At 39.6% G+C, this 22,354-nt stretch overlaps 1 protein-coding gene across 12 annotated transcripts in view; it reads right to left on the bottom strand.

Annotated features, from left to right (window-relative positions):
- Positions 1-1,384: 1,384 nt before the first annotated feature.
- Positions 1,385-22,354, bottom strand: part of LOC117328750 (mucin-5AC-like) — a 102,114-nt gene continuing 81,144 nt past the window's right edge. For 10 of the 12 annotated variants that reach the window (XM_033886269.1, XM_033886265.1, XM_033886270.1 and 7 more), the window contains 5 exons: positions 20,775-20,847; positions 12,268-12,395; positions 9,759-9,981; positions 7,476-9,388; positions 1,385-4,816 (listed from right to left, as the gene is read on the bottom strand). In XM_033886269.1, the coding sequence (XP_033742160.1) occupies positions 4,712-4,816; positions 7,476-9,388; positions 9,759-9,981; positions 12,268-12,395; positions 20,775-20,847 (2,442 nt within the window). In that variant the 3' untranslated portion in view covers positions 1,385-4,711. Of the gene's footprint in view, positions 4,817-5,924; positions 5,944-7,475; positions 9,389-9,758; positions 9,982-12,267; positions 12,396-20,774; positions 20,848-22,354 lie in introns of all 12 variants that reach the window. The other 2 variants (XR_004533039.1, XM_033886271.1) reach the window with 2 other exon arrangements.

The raw sequence follows: 22,354 nt of genomic DNA, 5'->3' as shown, positions 1-22,354 counted from the left end.
ATTCACTTCTGTAGTCCTAACATTTACTACTGTAGTCGTAACATTCACTGCTGTAGTCGTTATGTTCACTGCTGTAGTCCTAACATTCACTGCTGTAGTCCTTACATTGACTGCTGTAGTCCTAACATTCACTGCAGTAGTCCTAACATTCACTGCTGTAGTCCTTACATTCAGTGTGTAATTTTGAGTACTGTTTCTACACTTTTCTTGATGGCCACGAGTTCGATACATAAAACTTAACGTCTTTGTGGGGACACATTTATATTCACGGAATACTATTTCTATAAAGAGTAAATTGCTCTTCAAATTTTGATTGGAAATGGCAAGTGGTACATTTCCCCATATTCTTGTTGCTATATAATTACATTATGGAAATGCATCAACATTTTAATTGTCAAAGTTCAACATTTAGGTTCAAAAGTGAATTTCTGGTTTTTCACTCAGCTTTAGCTGTCTAAATATAGTCAGACCTGACCTGACCCAATAATATCAAGGGATCTATTCCCTGGTGTAATTAATTCACCAATCAGATCAAGGGATCTACTCCCTGGTGTAATTAATCCACCAATCAGATCATGGTATCTATTCCCTGGTGTAATTCAATTCGCCAATTAGATCAAGGGATCTACTCCCTGGTGTAATAAATTCACCAATCACATCAAGGGATCTACTCCCTGGTGTAATAAATTCACCAATCACATCAAGGGATCTACTCCCTGGTGTAATAAATTCACCAATCACATCATGGTATCTATTCCCTGGTGTAATAAATTCACCAATCACATCAAGGGATCTACTCCCTGGTGTAATAAATTCACCAATCACATCATGGTATCTATTCCCTGGTGTAATAAATTCACCAATCACATCAAGGGATCTACTCCCTGGTGTAATAAATTCACCAATCACATCAAGGGATCTACTCCCTGGTGTAATAAATTCACCAATCACATCATGGTATCTATTCCCTGGTGTAATAAATTCACCAATCACATCATGGTATCTATTCCCTGGTGTAATTAATTCACCAATCAAATCAAGGGATCTACTCCCTGGTGTAATTAATTCACCAATCAGATCAATAGATCTATTCCCTGGTGTAATTAATTCACCAATCAGATCAAGGGATCTACTCCCTGGTGTAATTATTTCACTAATCAGATCAAGGGATCTATTCCCTGGTGTAATTAATCCACCAATCAGATCATGGTATCTATTCCCTGGTGTAATTAATCCACCAATTAGATCAAGGGATCTTCTCCCTAGCATAAGTATTCTACCAATCAGATCAATGGATCTATTCCCTTGTGGAACAATTTCACCAATCAGATCAAGACATATATTTCCTGATAAGTTCTTCAACAAAAATAACTCAAATCTCGAGTAACTTGATATTTTTTTAATAAATTTGTATTATGTATGTACATATAGACAACGATGATGGGTTAATGTGTGTCATGGTATAGACCATCCCATAATGAGGACAGAACCTCTTGTATTTTCATCATGTGACAAACAATATTTAAAATGTCTGGTAACCAGACAGACGGGCTGCCAGACAGATTTGCCAGGACAGCCTAAGGCTTTCTTTGGTATGGGGAGGACCCCTCACAGGTAATGCCAATATGACAGATGAACAGGCAAGCACCATCTTACGGCAATCATATCAAATTATTCTCCGTAGAAACCAAATATAATTGTGTGTAATTTTTTTTTTCTCACTTTGTCTTGCTTCAAGGGATCAATTATTACCTTGAACAAGAATAAATCATAAACAGTTTTAAAACAATTGTTTCTTTGGTTGTTTAAAATATCAAGGTAAGGATAAAATTTCTAGAGGATAAACAATTAACAAAGGAATTATCACTAGGGATTCAAAATAACACAAATTTTTGGTAAACTTATTAAGCTGTACTTTTCTTCAATCCATAATACACACCTAAAACTTGAGAAGTTAACCTCTTAAACAATGGATCAACTGTTGATAAGTTAATGATGAAATCTATGATGTCTTATTATCCATGATTAATGACAAAGTTTTGGCAAGCTGTGGTACAGTCACAACACTTTCTACACATAATGTACACATCTCTACCTCGGGCCATCCATTCCCGGAATTATACTCTAAAAACAATTCTCATTCTGTGCTTAGCCTAACCTCAATTCAACAAGAAATGAACTGAATGTCTTGTGAACTAATCCTACGAAAACCTGTACACGACCTTTAACTAAACACAGCATATACAAAATTGTAGTGGTAACTGTGATATGTATGAGAAGGTTACTGAGATCTACAGGAGAATATCATACACACCAATGTTATTTATAACATCATTGATTCCAGCATGTTCAGTCATTAATCTGTGCTTGTCTTAACAATGCTAGCGGTACACAAGTTATAATTGTTTTTGGTACCTTTACACACATTTTAATTGTTTTTGGTACCTGCACAAACATTTTAATTGTTTTTTTTTTGTACCTGTGATTACACTTTTATTGTTTTTGGTACGTGTAATTACATTGTAATTGTTTTTGGTACGTGTAATTACATTGTAATTGTTTTTGGTACGTGTAATTACATTGTAATTGTTTTTGGTACGTGTAATTACAAAAACTATACTTTTGGATTGTTTTGGTACATAAACAAGAAATGTACATAATATGTAACCCACCTGAACAAATCTGTTTTAAAAGTGTACATTTTGTTGTGTGTATATCACATTTTAGCACTTTTCCGTGTGTAAATATTGCACTAGAGTATGACTGTTTAATGAAGTTCAATAAATTTGGATACAAAACTCATTTGATCAACCTACTGATATCATCACATGTTTACATTGGAGTGAACTAAAATACACTGTACATTTCAACATTATCCCTTGCTTCTGAATTATTATTCTAAAAAGAAACAAAAAACATCAAACATTTGACTGGTGTAGCAAAGCAAAGCCAAGGACATCTAGTTCGACTACAATCTGTTAAAGCTCAATGTCTGTAAGGATAAGTTCAAAGAAATTTGAGACATGTCAATGTCACATTCAAAGAAAATCAGCCATTTCTGTCACACTGCAAATGCACTTTTCTAATCATAAGCCATCCATTTTAATTCTGACTTGAGCCTAATGATTGGAAATATATTTGTTACTACTTTTCATAATTTGAAAAGCTTTCAGTTAATTAGATGCATTATAAATATATAACATTCTGGGGGATGACTCCTTACAATGAATAAGTTTTAATGGGTGATAAAATATTGAACTAAAAATGGCTAAAAATTAGTCTACTTATTCACACAGATGATTAATGACTAACAATCTATTTAACATCTTAAATACAGTATATATATATTGCACTTGGGAAACATACATTTAAATGATTCGTAAACTTCTAGTCTCCGGTGATCAACACCAAAGACATCAGTCAGTCCAAAAAATCATTGCATGCTGATAGTTGACTTTGTAATTGGCCATGCTGATAGTTGACTTTGTAATTGGCCATGTGCATTTGCCAGGAAACACAGATAAGAGAATGGTTCTAAGAATTTTGCTAATTGAAAAAAATTGTCTTTTTAAATTCTTTCGTCAAGCATAATATACATGGATAATGCCCTCAGTTTTGTCAACAATATCTGTTACATAATTTTGACAGCAGATTACGTTACAGATAAAATTATATTAAAAGAAGGCAGGAGTTAAAACGATTAAAGTTATGGGTGTAAATGTTTACATTATGTTACATTAAAGTTATGGGTGTAAACGTTTACATTATGTTACATTAGTAATACAGAATAAATATATCTATATAGGCCTACATTGTATAACAACATATCACATCATCAACTTATATTTCCTGATTTGCTCTTCATGAAAAGTCGACAAGATTTGTCTTACAGTCAATACCTCATCACTTTATCCACCAAATATCTCTAACAAGTTCTAATGGCATCCGTACCTAGTATACAGGACTTAATGGAATTTGTAATCACACAGATAATAAACAGCCAATCAAAGACATGTTTACATAACTAGTCACATGATGTCCAATGTCAACCAATGAGGCATAGTGTTAAAGGCATGGATCCCTAGATAGTGATGTTGTTACTATAAAAATGTACACTTGAAAGTGATAGAGCTGTGTTTATCTTGTGTTTTAAATAATAAGCTACTGTAGTTTTCTGGAGTTCATTGTATCTGTGACAATAATATATCATATGGTTGTTTTCTCTTAGTGTTGGTTTTTATTGAACTTAATGAACATAAAAAAATTAATTATGATTTGAAATTTCAACATCACTCATCACTCAATTCACAATTTTCCTAAGAGGTCAGATATATAGCAGAAAACACTTAAACACCTTCATAAACACTAAAAGCGGACACAAAACAATCTGGAACATTGTGATACGGAATAGCTGTAGTTAAATGTTACTTTGCAGTAGTTTGGTCAAATATCTCAGTAAACTGATCTTATCTGTTACAGAGCTGGTTAAAAAAATCTCTGTTGGAGGGGAGGTAACCATGTCAATCTTATCTCCATTTTCGAAAGATAAGCAATAGAAATGCATTTGTTGGTGCAGTCCCCAGGGTGGAGGACAAACATTATTTCTGCCCTTCATAGCTAATAAATTCTCCTCCATGGAAGTGCAGTTCAGCCCAGGATATCAGGGGAGGTAAGTCTGTACAGACAGCTATAGAGGCTCATTGTTTGTACATCAGCTGACCTCAAGTTTCTGGAAACTCTTAACCATATCCAAGACCTTGGACTGTCTCTTGTCACTGCATTTATCCACCACCGGTTTATCCCGTAATATGGCTTTCTGTAACAACAAAAATCAGCAACCATTAGAACACCAACCAGTCGGTTCCAACATGTTTTTCCTACACTAAACACATCTTTATAACTTCAGAGGAAACTTTTCTCAGACATTGACATCATTTATTTTCTATCACAATGGTTAAACTTTTGGAAAAAGAAGGTTATTCTGCTGCCTATTACTCTGAACATTTGCTAGTTTGATTTTATGATTTTGTGCTGTAGTCATGAAGATTTTACATTTTTTATTTCTTAATATGAATACTTTTATTTTTTCAGGATATATATACTTTAATTTACACAATCAGTAGTTGTTTTATAATATGTAAAGGAATATGATGCTATATAGCACACATACAAATTGACTTAGAAATTCTTAGAATTTTGAACACCAAGAATTTGTTTGCTAAATGCATTTAGAATGCCTTTACACAAACATCAGTGATTCCATGAAAATATTAAACTTATGAGGGATCTTTAAGTAAATTTTCAATGTAATATTTATTTGAACAAATATGTAATTTTGGGAAAGAATACTACATGAAGTGTCATAAAGAAGAATAACTGATTTGCAAATAAAAATTGGGCATGCATATAATTAGATACCAGATAATCTGTTAACAATTTGGCAGAAAAATAGAAGTTCTGTAACTCAATATTCAACTCCCAACAAGGATATGCCCTCCCACATAAAAAATGATAATTGTTTACACCTTGAGCATGACCAAACAAACAATATACCCATCCCAGGAAAACCTAACAACATACGCCGGTAGGTTAACAAAATAACACACAAATAGAATCATAACATGCAGAATCACAACAAAACATTGGCAACACAGAGAAAAAACTTATCACAGGGGAGGTAACTCTAACTTGTGTAACATCCCCATAGTCATACAAAAGGGAGTTAACTCTTCTGTATCTATTACTACACCTTTGATTTTTAAGTCAAAAATATTTGAAGGTAAAATTCTATCCTTTTTTGTTTTTAAAACAATGTTCTAACCAACTGTAAGCTAAATCCAATTTTAACCCAAACCCTGGAGTAGCAAAAGTAGGGTAATAAAACAGGGGTTCTGGCTGCATGCCACGCGGTATACACTACTTACATGTCCTATGGGATCTCTCCTGCAGCAATTGAAATCAATTAGTCTTTAGGCCTACTGTATGTATATATATATATATACGGTATACTATAATATCTTTAGGCCTACTGTATGTATATATATATACGGTATATATTTTTAATATTGGATACAGATACTTTTATCCTCTAAAAATAGCTGTTTCATAATGTTCATATTAATAAGGCAATGAGATGACACACAATAAATATATGAAATGTCTACATTACTCTGTGGTATAACTATATCTCCCCTACATTCCCCAGCCAGTAATACTGTCTTCTACAATATATTTTAGAAGAGACTTTCCCAACACACTAGCATGCAGTACACATATATATTTGACCCTGGAACTATACCTGAACCAATATTTCAAATGCATATTTTCTGTTCCATGTATAAGTATCTCCCAACCATAACAGTACAGATGTGTTAGGTGTGAACTATGAACACTGAACAGCCAGACAAACCACAGGCAAATCATAAGTTGTGAAATCAGCCAATTTTAAAAAGCAGCTCTTACATAAGCATTATCATTCTGCAAAATGTCTTGGTAGCAAAAGAATATAGGCAAACTTTGATAGACTCTCCATTTTGTCTTGAAATACTGAATTCTTAAATCGAGAATTACATGGACACAACATGGATGGTGAGAAGGTAAAAGATAAACGAGTTGATACATGTAAAATCACTGAGGTAAACCGTACATGTAAAATCACTGAGGTAAACCGTACATGTAAAATCACTGAGGTAAACCGTACATGTAAAATCACTGAGGTAAACCGTACATGTAAAATCACTGAGGTAAACCGTACATGTAAAATCACTGAGGTAAACCGTACATGTAAAATCACTGAGGTAAACCATACATGTAAAATCACTGAGGTAAACCATACATGTAAAATCACTGAGGTAAACCATACATGTAAAATCACTGAGGTATCTCAAACCATGACAAAATGAAACACGGGATGCTATATTCAGTCACATTTGACCTGCAACCTTGACCTTGACAGAAAGGCAATGAAGTCTGCAAATGATGAAATAAAGCTCATGAAAATGGTTCCGGTAATCATTATGTACATGTATGTTGTTTGGCCAGATTTGAGTTTGACCTCATAGCCGTATCCTTGCACCATGAAATCCCATGAATGTGACATGTGACACATTATCTCTTAGTAATTTGAAATTCTCAGCAGAGTTTGGTATCTGTACTGATTGATACTGCCAAGGACAAGGTGTCAGTTGACAAAATCTTGCATGGCATTTGACCTTGAAAAGTGACCTTGGGACCCAAAAATGAAAAGCATCACACCATATGGGGATGATATAAAATACAATGTACAGGTGTAATGTTTCTTTACGTCACCAGCAAAAATAAAGAAATGAAGATGATGACAAAAATTGGGATGGATGGACAGATGGACAGGGGTAATAATGAGTGTATTCCTGATAGTTTGAGCAGCAGCATGATAAACTTGAGTGTTTTTATTTTATCATGTTAGTCACAGAAAGCCACCTCATTGAAAAACTTACCTCTTCTAAGGCCTTTGAGGGTTTCTTTGGGGGAACTGGTTTCTCCGTTTTCTTTTCTATAATTTCTATTTTGATTTGTGGTTCTTTTTCCTTCTTCTTGGCCAAATTTGCCTTCCAGGCTGGAACAGACGAGGATGAGGATGATGATGAGGAAGACGTTGATGCCTGACTGCCACCACCAGTTGTAGAACTCTTAGCTTCAAACTTTGATCTATTTGACAGTGTCCTTTGCACAGGTTCACTTTCCTTCTTTGTTTCAGGAGCTTTTTTGTTTCCGTTAATTTTTTCCTTTTCTTCCTTACTAGAGAACCCTGAGGATTTCACACTGCCCCTGTTAAATGGAGTACTCTCTGATTTGTCCGACACATTATCCCTAAAACTCCGTACTGAGGATGGTACCTCCTTGTTAGCACTAGAGGTATTTGGACTATCAGTAGAGTTTGGTTTTATTCCTACTGAAGGGTTAGTCTTTGTTCCAACAGCTGATTGTCCTGGGGTAGGTTTTGTACCCGCCAATGACTGTCCTGGGGTAGGTTTTGTACCCGCCAATGACTGTCCTGGGGTAGGTTTTGTACTAACAGATGACTGTCCAGGGGTAGGTTTTGTACCTACCGACAATGGTCCAGGGGTAGGTTTTGTACCCGCCAATGACTGTCCTGGGGTAGGTTTTGTACCCGCCAATGACTGTCCTGGGGTAGGTTTTGTACTAACAGATGACTGTCCAGGGGTAGGTTTTGTACCCGCCAATGACTGTCCTGGGGTAGGTTTTGTACCTGCCAATGACTGTCCTGGGGTAGGTTTTGTACTAACAGATGACTGTCCAGGGGTAGGTTTTGTACTAACAGATGACTGTCCAGGGGTAGGCTTGGGCCCTAATGAGGATTGCAAGGGTGGTGTTTTAGCCCCTACAGATGATTGTAAAGGTGTTGTTTTGGCCCCTCCAGATGAAGGTGATGGATTAATTTTTGCCCCAACAGGTGGAGAATTTTCTTTCTTGGCAGCCTCTCTTTCCTCTTTTTCTGCATCAGCTTGTTTCCGTCTGGCCACAGCAAACCATAATGGTTCAGCAGCATTGCTTGTCTCCTTTAAAGAAAGACGTTTTGGTTCTGATTTCTTAGATAGAGCAGAAGATAGTGGATCTGCTTTACCCTCCTTTGATTCTTCCTTCACACTTTGGCTTAAATTACTGCTAGCTGCAGCGATATCATTTACCTTTTTATCCAAAAATTCCTGTGAAACTGGCTGTACAGGCAAAGTCTTACTACGAGACTGTCTTTTCAGTCTGTATTCTTCCCGTGGTGAAGCCAATTTGTTTGTGAGAGATTTACTTTTCTCCTGTACAGAAGGTGGCACATTGTCTTTTTGGGGCACCTCAATCTTCACAGGCTCAGCTTTGGTTTCTGTTACTTTGGGTTTAGGCTGGTCAGTTTTATTTGGTTCCTCAGAAACAGCCTTCAACTGTGGAGTTTTAGCACTGTCTGATGATGATGTCTTTCTCAAAGGTTCCTTCTTTAACACATAAGTTATCCCCCCTGTTGAGGGGGCAGCACCTGTAGGTGATGTCTTTTTGCCATCAGATGGCTGCACAACAGGTGTAACCTCATTAGAGTCTTTTTTAGCTTCTAAGAAATCTTCCTCTGAGAATTCCTCGTTTGTTCTCTCCTTTCTAACTGACAGGCGCTTGTTGAAAGCCTTTGCCAGCTCATCTCCACTAGGAGGAAGTTGTGGAGGTTCGATCAGACTCTTAGGACGAGGCCTGGTCCGTAGTTTGACAGCCCCTAGAGCAACTGGACTTACTGGTAGACCAGGCATCTTGTCCTTTTCACCCTCTGTCATGCTCCAGCGCTTACTAGGACTATCCATCTCCTGGGAAGGACTGCCTGTACTGGCTTCAGCATCAGGTTTGTCCTTACCTGTAAATAATTAACGGAGTATGATCACTCTGATACGGCTGACAATGAACAGTGGCAGTAAATACATGTATTCCAAAACAGTGATTGGTTATTTACTTTGTCTACATTACCAAACAAATCTTGAAAACAAAAAAAAAACTTAATAACTAGATCTATTTTCCCATTTCTACATAATAACTTAATAACAATATCACATAATGTAGAAAACATTAAGAAACGACTACCACATTTATCCAGAAATAATCTCAGGGTGGGGCTCGGGGGTTGGGGCGTGGAGGTGGCCGCCTTACTGTTGGAAACAGTATATTAAATTCACTATAATCCAACAATGTATTTTTTTCCAAACTGAACAATTGCATCTGGTACCCACCACCAATCTGGATACTAGTCTTATTATCCTCGACAGTTATTAGTGGTTCATGGTCGACTGTCTTGACATTCTCCACATCATCTGTGATTTCCTCCTTAGTAGGGTTTGCCTCCACTGGTTTTTCATCCTCCAGTGATTTTAGTGTTGCTACTGGTGATGCCAGTTCCTTTGGTGGAGATTCCTCCTTTACCTGTGGCAAGGACGCTGCTCCTCCAGACGGTTTCTGTTTGAAATTAGAACAAATTTTTTTTTATTTGTTTAAATATTCAAATAATATACATGTATAATAATTTGATTTTAGGTTCTAGTATTAGATTTTAGGTTCTAGATTTAATATATAAAGAATGCCTGTAGATATGTCAAATAAGCTGTCAGCATTCCTTTTTATTCAGGTGTAACATTGTGGTAATTGCTAATGCAATTTCAAAATTTCCTCAAAAAACTAAATTGAAATTAAAAAAATTAAATTGAATTCCTAAATCCCAAGGCTTTTCGTGAGACAAGATGTCTTTGCATTGGATGAAGAAAATAGCAAAAACCTCAAGCACACAATTATCTGATCTAAAATTGAAACTTTAATGTAATCTGCTGTCTGTGGTCGATTACATTGTGTGTGAGTGATAACTCAAATAATCTCACCAGGCAATACGGTCATACAACTGTAGTCAACATCAGGGTAGTAATGGAATTAACCTATACCATGGGTCTTATAGATTCAGTGGCATTGAGTTAATTATCCTTGTAAATATAGAGTCAGTGGCATTGAGTTAATTATCCTTATAAATATAGATTCAGTGGCATAGAGTTATCTATCCTTGTAAATATAGACTCAGTGGCATTGAGTTATCTATCCTTATAAATATAGATTCAGTGGCATTGAGTTATCTATCCTTATAAATATAGATTCAGTGGCATTGTAAATATAGACTCAGTGGCATTGAGTTATCTATCCTTGTAAATATAGACTCAGTGACATTGAGTTATCTATCCTTGTAAATATAGACTCAGTGGCATTGAGTTATAAATCCCTGTAAATATAGATTCAGTGGCACTGAGTTATCTATCCTTGTAAATATAGATTCAGTGGCATTGAGTTATCTATTCTTGTAAATATAGATTCAGTGGCATTGAGTTATCTATTCTTGTAAATATAGATTGAGTGGCATTGAGTTATTTATCCTTATAAATATAGATTCAGTGGCATTGTAAATATAGACTCAGTGGCATTGAGTTATCTATCCTTGTAAATATAGACTCAGTGACATTGAGTTATCTATCCTTGTAAATATAGACTCAGTGGCATTGAGTTATAAATCCCTGTAAATATAGATTCAGTGGCACTGAGTTATCTATCCTTGTAAATATAGATTCAGTGGCATTGAGTTATCTATTTTTATAAATATAGATTGAGTGGCATTGAGTTATCTATCCCTGTAAATATAGATTAAGTGGCATTGAGTTATCTATCAATATAAATATAGACTCAGTGGCATTGAGTTATCTATCCCTGTAAATATAGATTGAGTGGCATTGAGTTATCTATCAATATAAATATAGACTCAGTGGCATTGAGTTATCTATTCTTGTAAATATAGATTCAGTGGCATTGAGTTATCTATTCTTGTAAATATAGATTGAGTGGCATTGAGTTATAAATCCCTGTAAATATAGATTCAGTGGCATTGCGTTATCTATCAATATAAATATAGACTCAGTGGCATTGAGTTATCTTTCCCTGTAAATATAGATTGAGTGGCATTGAGTTATCTATCAATATAAATATAGACTCAGTGGCATTGAGTTAACCATCCCTGTAAATATAGATTGAGTGGCATTGAGTTATCTATCAATATAAATATAGATTCAGTGGCATTGAGTTATCCATCCCTGTAAATATAGACTCAGTGGCATTGAGTTATCTATCCTTGTAAATATAGATTCAGTGGCACTGAGTTATCTATCCTTGTAAATATAGATTCAGTGGCATTGAGTTATCAATTCTTGTAAATATAGATTCAGTGGCATTGAGTTATCTATCCCTGTAAATATAGATTGAGTGGCATTGAGTTATCTATCAATATAAATATAGACTCAGTGGCATTGAGTTATCTATCTCTGTAAATATTCTAAGTAAATTGAAATGCCTGTAATGGCTTCTCCTTCAAATAAGAAAGAGTAAATTAACACAAACATGCTAAAAATCAATTTCCATCTGAAATCCACTAAAATGTTATGGGACATGAACATGCTTCAAGGCATCAGGAACAAAATTTGTACTGCATTATTTCATACAATTGAGGAATTTTCTCTGTAAAACTGCCATTGACTACGGTACTATCAGTATTCACTAATGTAAAGATTCTAAATACTTATGTCATGGGATGACTCAGAATCCAGAAAAAGTTTATTATTTCAAAATATCTTATCAGTATATTACTCTGTACATGTACTGTCCAACATTGATGAGTCTGATTCAATAGGAAATTGTATTCAAATAGCTTTCACTTACAGTCCTGGCACGCTGACTGGAAGCCCGACGTTGCCTGGGTTTGATGGAGATTTTGTGTTTAGCCGCTTCGCTGTCCAGCACCTGAGAATCCGACTTCACAGCATTTAAATCCATGTCCATTGCTTTACCTGTAGTGAGAAAAGTTATTATGTCATTGATAATTTTATACCTGTTACACCTGTGAAATGACAGGTATATCCACCATGGTGAGTTAACATAATTAACTGATGGCAGGAATTTTGTGTTAAAATCACAAAAATAAAAATAAATTTAAGATATTAGGTACTTCTTAGTCAATATATCAATCAGGACCTGTGACTACTAAATAAACCAGTAGATTATATAAACACCTGTCTGAAGACTGATAAACAGGTATTTGTTGTTATTGGCAGCCGTCTTTGTAATACATAAGGAGATTCCATATGAGATCCTAATTACCTGTATGTATTAAGTGATGTATAGATGATGTAACAATTATACACTGTTATGTACCCTGGGATTTACATGGTGAGGAAAGTGTGCCACACCTCCTAATAAGGTAAGTATTTACACCACACCTCTTAATAAGGTAAGTATATACACAAGCTACAAAGTCACTCATGTGTGACTACAGTCTAGATCTAATACACTAACTCTACACTATTGGCTGTTTAATAACTTACCAGGTATAGATCTAATACAAACTGAATTTTCAATTTTGACTTTGATAATTTATGTCTTGACTATAAAACAAATTCCAGTTAGTTTACCGAAATAATTTTTATAAAAAAGAACTTAAATAAGTGGTGATAAAATATCTTCATTCATAATTTTAAAAGGAACAAGTTCTTCTTGAACCCCCACCCAAAATTATCTATGTCATTAAAGGCTATATTACTGGGTACATAACAAAAGCAGGCTATTTTGACATTTGTGCTAGAGAACCTTATTTGATTAATACATATGTTGTATAGTGTGGATCGAGTGTTAATGGGAATTTTATAACCTTGAAACATACCATTCCTATACCTGAAGTATTATATTACATCTATCAATGAAGAATTTAAATTGGTTTCCATTCTGAATTGATTATAAATTTCTAGTCAAGCACATATTGGCCCCTGGTCCTGGTACTGTTTGAGCTACTCGGACCCCTATATGACCTTATAGTCCAGTCTGACCCAGGGGACAAAGTGCGGGGTCTAGTCTAACCCAGGGGACAATGTTCTGGGTCCAGTCTGACCCAGGGGACAATGTTCTGGGTCCAGTCTGACCCAGGGGACGATGTGCTGGGTCTAGTCTGATCACCCAGGGGACAATGTTCTGGGTCCAGTCTGACTCAGGGGATAATGTGCTGGGTCCAGTCTGACCCAGGGGACGATGTGCTGGATCTAGTCTGACCCAGGGGACGATGTGCTGGATCTAGTCTGACCCAGGGGACAATGTTCTGGGTCCAGTCTGACCCAGGGGACGATGTGCTGGGTCCAGTCTGACCCAGGGGACGATGTGCTGGGTCTGTCTAACCCAGGGGACAATGTTCTGGGTCCAGTCTGACCCAGGGGACGATGTGCTGGATCTAGTCTGACCCAGGGGACGATGTGCTGGGTCTAGTCTAACCCAGGGGACAATGTTCTGGGTCCAGTCTGACCCAGGGGACAATGTTCTGGGTCCAGTCTGACCCAGGGGACAATGTTCTGGGTCCAGTCTGACCCAGGGGACGATGTGCTGGGTCCAGTCTGACCCAGGGGACGATGTGCTGGGTCTGTCTAACCCAGGGGACAATGTTCTGGGTCCAGTCTGACCCAGGGGACGATGTGCTGGGTCCAGTCTGACCCAGGGGACAAGGTGCTGGGTCCAGTCTGACCCAGGGGACAAGGTGCTGGGTCCAGTCTGGGATAAAATATGAAAACAAGAGGAACTGTTTGCAATGCATTGATTTTCTTCAGATACAAGACTTTACTTTGTGCTTAAATATTGATATCAATTATAAAAATTTCAACCAAAGTTGAGTCAGACACAAAACATTCAGGTACTCCAACCTTTGGCACATACAATATGTATGATGTTTTATGAAATCTTTAGACAATAGTATTGATTGGGAGGAGCCCAGGAGACACTCGAGGCTATTTCCATCACCTCCATCAGTCCTTGATTAAGACTGATGTTTACATCACAGCCTGTAATCATTGGTACCGTTCTCCAGTAAAATGTCCCTGCAGACAAAAACACACAGAGGAACAGCTCCACGTTTAGAAAGTAATGTAACCAACAGTTGGAAAGAGACCATTTTAGAAAGGACTATGTTTCTGTAAACTGATTTCTGATGACCTTGGCCTTATGATAGAACACATTTCTTCCAATTCAAGCTTTTATCAATGTCTTCAGCTCTCTCACCTTAATGTCAACTACCCTCTCTCCGAACACAGACAGCCTACCCCAGGTACTCCTGATGGTATACCTTCTGTCTCACCCCTCTCTCTCTCCGAACACAGACAACCTATTCCTGATGGTATCCCCTCTCTGTCTCACCCCTCTCTCTCTGAACACAGACAACCTACTCCTGATGGTACATTCTTGTATCCCCTCTCTGTCTCACCCCTCTCTCTCCAAACACAGACAACCTACTCCTGATGGTATCCCCTCTCTGTCTCACCCCTCTCTCTCTGAACACAGACAACCTACTCCTGATGGTATCCCCTCTCTGTCTCACCCCTCTCTCTCCAAACACAGACAACCTACTCCTGATGGTATCCCCTCTCTGTCTCACCCCTCTCTCTCCGAACACAGACAACCTACTCCTGATGGTATCCCCTCTCTGTCTCACCTCCTCTCTCTCCGAACACAGACAACCTACCCCTAATGGTATCCCCTCTCTGTCTCACCCCTCTCTCTCAGATCACGGACAACCTACTCCTGATGGTATCCCCTCTCTGTCTCACCCCTCTCTCTCAGATCACAGACAACCTACTCCTGATGGTATCCCCTCTCTGTCTCACCCTCTCTCTCCGAACACAGACAACCTACTCCTGATGGTATCCCCTCTCTGTCTCACCCCTCTCTCTCCAAACACAGACAACCTACCCCTGATGGTATCCCCTCTCTGTCTCACCCCTCTCTCTCCAAACACAGACAACCTACTCCTGATGGTATCCCCTCTCTGTCTCACCCCTCTCTCTCCGAACACAGACAACCTACTCCTGATGGTATCCCCTCTCTGTCTCACCCCTCTCTCTCCAACACAGACAACCTACTCCTGATGGTATCCCCTCTCTGTCTCACCCCTCTCTCTCCAACACAGACAACCTACTCCTGATGGTATCCCCTCTCTGTCTCACCCCTCTCTCTCCAAACACAGACAACCTACTCCTGATGGTATCCCCTCTCTGTCTCACCCCTCTCTCTCCGAACACAGACAACCTACTCCTGATGGTATCCCCTCTCTGTCTCACCCCTCTCTCTCCGAACACAGACAACCTACTCCTGATGGTATCCCCTCTCTGTCTCACCCCTCTCTCTCCGAACACAGACAACCTACTCCTGATGGTATCCCCTCTCTGTCTCACCCCTCTCTCTCCAAACACAGACAACCTACTCCTGATGGTATCCCCTCTCTGTCTCACCCCTCTCTCTCCGAACACAGACAACCTACTCCTGATGGTATCCCCTCTCTGTCTCACCCCTCACTCTCTCCAAACACAGACAACCTACTCCTGATGGTATCCCCTCTCTGTCTCACCTCTCTCTCTCCGAAGACAGACAACCTACCCCTGATGGTATCCCCTATCTGTCTCACCCCTCTCTCTCAGATCACAGACAACCTACTCCTGATGGTATCCCCTCTCTGTCTCACCCCTCTCTCTCCGAACACAGACAACCTACTCCTGATGGTATCCCCTCTCTGTCTCACACCTCTCTCCTCCAAACACAGACAACCTACTCCTGATGGTGTCCCCTCTCTGTCTCACCCCTCTCTCTCCGAAGACAGACAACCTACCCCTGATGGTGTCCCCTCTCTGTCTCACCCCTCTCTCTCAGATCACAGACAACCTACTCCTGATGGTATCCCCTCTCTGTCTCACATCTCTCTCCGAACACAGACAACCTACTCCTGATGGTATCCCCTCTCTGTCTCACACCTCTCTCTCCAAACACAGACAACCTACTCCTGATGGTATCCCCTCTCTGTCTCACCCCGCTCTCTCAGATCACAGACAACCTACTCCTGATGGTATCCCCTCTCTGTCACACATCTCTCTTTTCCGAACACAGACAACCTACTCCTGAATGTATCCCTTCTGTCTCACACCTCTCTTCAACCACACAACCTACGTCACTCATAAGTGGTGCCCTCGTGTCTCACCCTCTCTTCACAGACAACCTACTCTAATGTATCCCCTCTCTGTTTTCACCCTTTCCGAACGACAGACAACCACTCCTATGTACATCCCTCTGTCTCACCCTCTCTCTCCGAACACAGACAACCTACATCCTGATAGTATCCCTTCTGTTCACCCTCTCTCTCCATACAGACACCTACTCCAATGGATCCCTCTGTCTCACCCTCTCTTCGACACAGACATCTGATGTATCCCCTTCTGTCTCACCCTCTCTCTCTCGAACAACCAACTACTGATGGTATCCCTCTTGTCTCACCCTCTGCTCAGAACACACAACTACTCCTGATGGTACCCCTCTCTGTCTCACCCCTCTCTCTCCGAACACAGACAACCTACTCCTGATGGTATCCCCTCTCTGTCTCACCCCTCTCTCTCCAAACACAGACAACCTACTCCTGATGGTATCCCCTCTCTGTCTCACCCCTCTCTCTCAGATACACAGACAACCTACTCCTGATGGTATCCCCTCTCTGTCTCACCCCTCTCTCCAAACACAGACAACCTACTCCTGATGGTATCCCCTCTCTGTCTCACCCCTCTCTCTCCAAACACAGACAACCTACTCCTGATGGTATCCCCTCTCTGTCTCACCCCTCTCTCTCCAAACACAGACAACCTACTCCTGATGGTATCCCCTCTCTGTCTCACCCCTCTCTCTCCGAACACAGACAACCTACTCCTGATGGTATCCCCTCTCTGTCTCACCCCTCTCTCTCCAAACACAGACAACCTACTCCTGATGGTATCCCCTCTCTGTCTCACCCCTCTCTCTCCAAACACAGACAACCTACTCCTGATGGTATCCCCTCTCTGTCTCACCCCTCTCTCCAAACACAGACAACCTACTCCTGATGGTATCCCCTCTCTGTCTCACCCTCTCTCTCCGAACACAGACAACCTACCCCTGATGGTATCCCCTCTCTGTCTCACCCTCTCTCTCCGAACACAGACAACCTACTCCTGATGGTATCCCCTCTCTGTCTCACCCCTCTCTCTCCAAACACAGACAACCTACTCCTGATGGTATCCCCTCTCTGTCTCACACCTCCCAATGGTATATCTTCTCTTTATCACAAAGTCTCGTTTTTCCTTACAGCTTTACTAAAATTGATATTTACTTCACATGCAAATTACCTCAGTGATACTCCTACTGGTCAACTACATAATAAGGTTGGGACATCAGGTGGTCAATAGTCCACTGTTTCAGTTATTACTTATGATGCCAATCTCCCGTCTTTATTTCAATAATTACAGCAAGTGCTGCCTTTTTATTTACAACATTATAATTTTACAATAGCACTCTGTTCCTAACATTCTGTCTCCAATCCCTGTCATCTGACATCAATTAATTCCTTTCCTTTTACCATACAACACACTGCCATCATTCCTACTGGTATTCCATTTTGTCATATTGTCATTAATTATATTTTTCTTCAATTAAATCAATTTGGAATTAACCTAAATTTAACTTTCAAATTAATTATTCATTGTAAGAAAACATCAAAATTTTTAGAAGTACTGGTCTGGAAAAGGAAGCAGTTTTATTTACAGAAAGAACATAGCTGACAAACTGCATTTTTTGAGAACAGAGTGGAGATAAACACATAGATAAGATGAAGAGTAAATAGATATATGGCCAAAACATCCGTTCATTAAAAGCATGTTGGACAGATCTAAATGTAAACATCACCCAAGTAAGAATCACAGATGGAATGTCATACCAAATTTACCGCAACATAAAGTCCTGAGGACTTCCTGGAACCTCGCAGACTGGGTGTTACTCAGTTACTCAGTCAAATATCATCAGCCTATCTAGCAACACAGACATGGACAGATGACATTTGTAATGGAGAGTGAAAGTAGACATTTTCTATTGAAACTGTTAGTTTCCTGTATGTTCCCAGTAATGTCAGGTGATACCAAAAATTTATCCACAAAATCCTCAAGGACATGACCTCTACACCAATGGTGAAGAACTCAGAAGTTAGAACAAAGACATAAATGTTTAACACTCCAAACTGATCTTATTGAACAAGGTCAGCATTATCTATCAAAGTTGACACTGTGGGAATTGGTCTGAAGGAATTCTATATATCAACTCCTTAGATTGTCTTCAGCACTCCGTCCTGCCACCCTGATCCCTTACCGGAATCCTTATCTGGGACATGCCTGATCCCTGATACACATTCCAAATCACACCTCTATCTGGCTACAGATCGACACACTTATTGATCACATGACAGACACATGGAATCGTTATCCGATTTCATCCATTATCCATGTTGTCCTATGGGAAAGTCGCCCATTCCAATGACTTTCTACAGCTTGTAACTCTGGCAGTGATGTCTAATGATAAGCACTCACAATAGGATTGAAGTATGCTGATAACGTCTATGATGTATCAATTTTTTCCAACAAAACCATTTAAACGAAAATAATCTATGAAATGTTTTTATTTTATTTTTTCTATGGCGATTACAAAGATACTTTTCTAATAAATATAGTCTGAGTGACACCCTGATTGTTCGGGTCACTGAGGACTTCATACATAAACATCATGTTTACTTACTGACGGCTCAACGTGACCACATGTCATCCCATTCTGATAATCTAGATTTCAGGTAAAACATTGGTGACACAGAATTTAATCCAGGACAACTGTTACATAGTAAATATGTGACCTGATTTCTCCATGGGACAGACTCCTGGGTGAAGGTAGATGAGAGGTCTGAACTACCCCACCCTGAAGTATGAAGCCAGCTCCGATAATTAAATGGTCATTTAGAAAGTAATTCTGGCTGACCCCTGGTATTATTAAGTGGTTTAAGTGGACATCTATCGGGGTTCTGTAACAAGGAAGTATTGTCAGTTTGACAGTGAAACCATTTTCTGTAATGATACAGGCTATGAGGGTGTTCTATTGTTGACAGTGAGATCTGGCCCAGGCCTTGGTTACAATGTTCCTTAACTTAATCAAAATAATCCCATAACTTCAAATTTTCCATAACTATAAACATTTTCCATGCAACATTTAAAGTTAGGAATTTCCTTTTAAACAAAGGAATATTCGTGAAACTTGGCCTGTACAGATCGAGCTTACAACCATTTCCAACCTCCAAACATTGTATAACAACTTGTATATATATATATATATATAGTGACAGTATTATATATATATATATAGTGACAGTATTATATATATATATATATAGTGACAGTATTCTACTATCAAACTCTGTAGCTCCAGGAACACAGGATCAATCCATATAACGGATACAAGTAGGAAACTGCCAGGAAATATTGCTGGGCTGTGGGAAGGTGACACAGGATTGTCATGACAACAGGATGCTGTTAGCCATAGTAGCAAGTCGATATGTCAGCTTACTGTGAGTCTTATGCAAATGGTCATTTTGAAATAAGAGAAAATGTTGACAAACTGAGCTACCCATGTACTTAACACATACTACTTACCTGGGGAGCTCAATGTTGACAAACTGAGCTACCCATGTAACACATACTTCTTACCTGGGGAGCTCAATGTTGACAAACTGAGCTACCCATGTACTTGACACATACTACTTACCTGGGGAGCTCAATGTTGACAAACTGAGCTACCCATGTAACACATACTACTTACCTGGGGAGCTCAATGTTGACAAACTGAGCTACCCATGTAACACATACTACTTACCTGGGGAGCTCAATGTTGACAAACTGAGCTACCCATGTAACACATACTACTTACCTGGGGAGCTCAATGTTGACAAACTGAGCTACCCATGTAACACATACTACTTACCTGGGGAACTCAATGTTGACAAACTGAGCTACCCATGTAACACATACTACTTACCTGGGGAGCTCAATGTTGACAAACTGATCTACCCATGTAACACATACTAAATACCTGGGGAGCTCAATGTTGACAAACTGATCTACCTATGTAACACATACTACTTACCTGGGGAGCTCAATGTTGACAAACTGAGCTACCCATGTACTTAACACATACTACTTACCTGGGGAGCTCAATGTCGACAAACTGAGCTACCCATGTACTTAACACATACTACTTACCTGGGGAGCTCAATGTTGACAAACTGATCTACCCTTGTAACACATACTACTTACCTGGGGAGCTAACAGGCTTCTGTGGGGTTGTTCCTCCTACTGACTCTTGCCAGCTGGTGTTGAAGAAAACATCCTACAAATAATCACACAATATATACATACAAAATAAAATAAGTTATTTCAAGATTTTTTTGTATGTGATACAAAACTGAAAACTCACAAAAGCACATTCCTTATTCACAGAATTCTTACTGCACATTTGTCATAAGCAAATTCTGTATGTCATGACAGTTTGTCCTGCATGGTTAAGACAGCCCCAGCCCCTTCCATAGCCTCCCTTCCTCTAGGTACAACACCCTCCCCTCCATTTCGACAGTCTACCCCCCCCCCCCCCCCCCCCCCCCCCCCCCCCCCCAAATGTCACCAAATTACGAGTGTACTATGGGCTGGGTCAAATGGGTTTTGCATGCAGACTCCCCTCCCACGGGTACACTAGCTAGTCTGCCCTGAGTGTAATGGGTATGACAGTCTGCCCTGTATGTAATGGGTATGACAGTCTGCCCTGAGTGTAATGGGTATGACAGTGTGTCCTGAGTGTAATGGGTATGACAGTCTGCCCTGTGTGTAATGGGTATGACAGTCTGCCCTGTATGTAATAGGTACAACAGTCTGCCCTTCCCTGGGTACAACAGTCTGCCCTGTGTGTAATGGGTATGACAGTCTGCCCTGTATGTAATAGGTACAACAGTCTGCCCTTCCCTGGGTACAACAGTCTGCCCTGTATGTAATGGGTATGACAGTCTGCCCTGTGTGTAATGGGTACAACAGTCTGCCCTGTGTGTAATGGGTACAACAGTTTGCCCTTCCCTGGGTACAACAGTCTGCCCTGTATGTAATGGGTACAACAGTCTGCCCTGTGTGTAATGGGTACAACAGTTTGCCCTTCCCTGGGTACAACAGTCTGCCCTGTATGTAATGGGTATGACAGTTTGCCCTTCCCTGGGTACAACAGTCTGCCCTGTGTGTTATGGGTATGACAGTTTGCCCTGTGTGTAATGGGTATAACAGTTTGCCCTTCCCAGGGTACAACAGTCTGCCCTGTGTGTTATGGGTACAACAGTCTGCCCTGTGTGTAATGGGTACAAGTCTGCCCTGTATGTAATGGGTATGACAGTCTGCCCTGTATGTAATGGGTACAACAGTTTGCCCTGTATGTAATGGGTATGACAGTTTGCCCTGTGTGTAATGGGTATGACAGTTTGCCCTTCCCAGGGTACAACAGTCTGCCCTGTGTGTTATGGGTATGACAGTTTGCCCTTCCCCGGGTACAACAGTCTGCCCTGTATGTAATGGGTATGACAGTTTGCCCTGTGTGTAATGGGTATGACAGTTTGCCCTGTGTGTAATGGGTATGACAGTTTGCCCTGGGTGTAATGGGTACAACAATTTGCCCTGTGTGTAATGGGTACAACCGTCTGCCCTGTGTGTAATGGATATGACAGTTTGCCCTGTATGTAATGGGTATGACAGTTTGCCCTGTGTGTAATGGGTATGACAGTCTGCCCTGTGTGTAATGGGTACAACCGTCTGCCCTGTGTGTAATGGGTATGACAGTTTGTCCTGTATGTAATGGGTATGAC

This window comes from Pecten maximus, chromosome 6 (genome assembly GCF_902652985.1).
Source record: "Pecten maximus chromosome 6, xPecMax1.1, whole genome shotgun sequence".
Taxonomy (NCBI): Eukaryota; Metazoa; Mollusca; class Bivalvia; order Pectinida; family Pectinidae; genus Pecten; species Pecten maximus.
The sequence above is the reverse complement of the archived record's forward strand: the minus strand, read 5'-3'. Positions and strand labels throughout refer to the sequence as shown.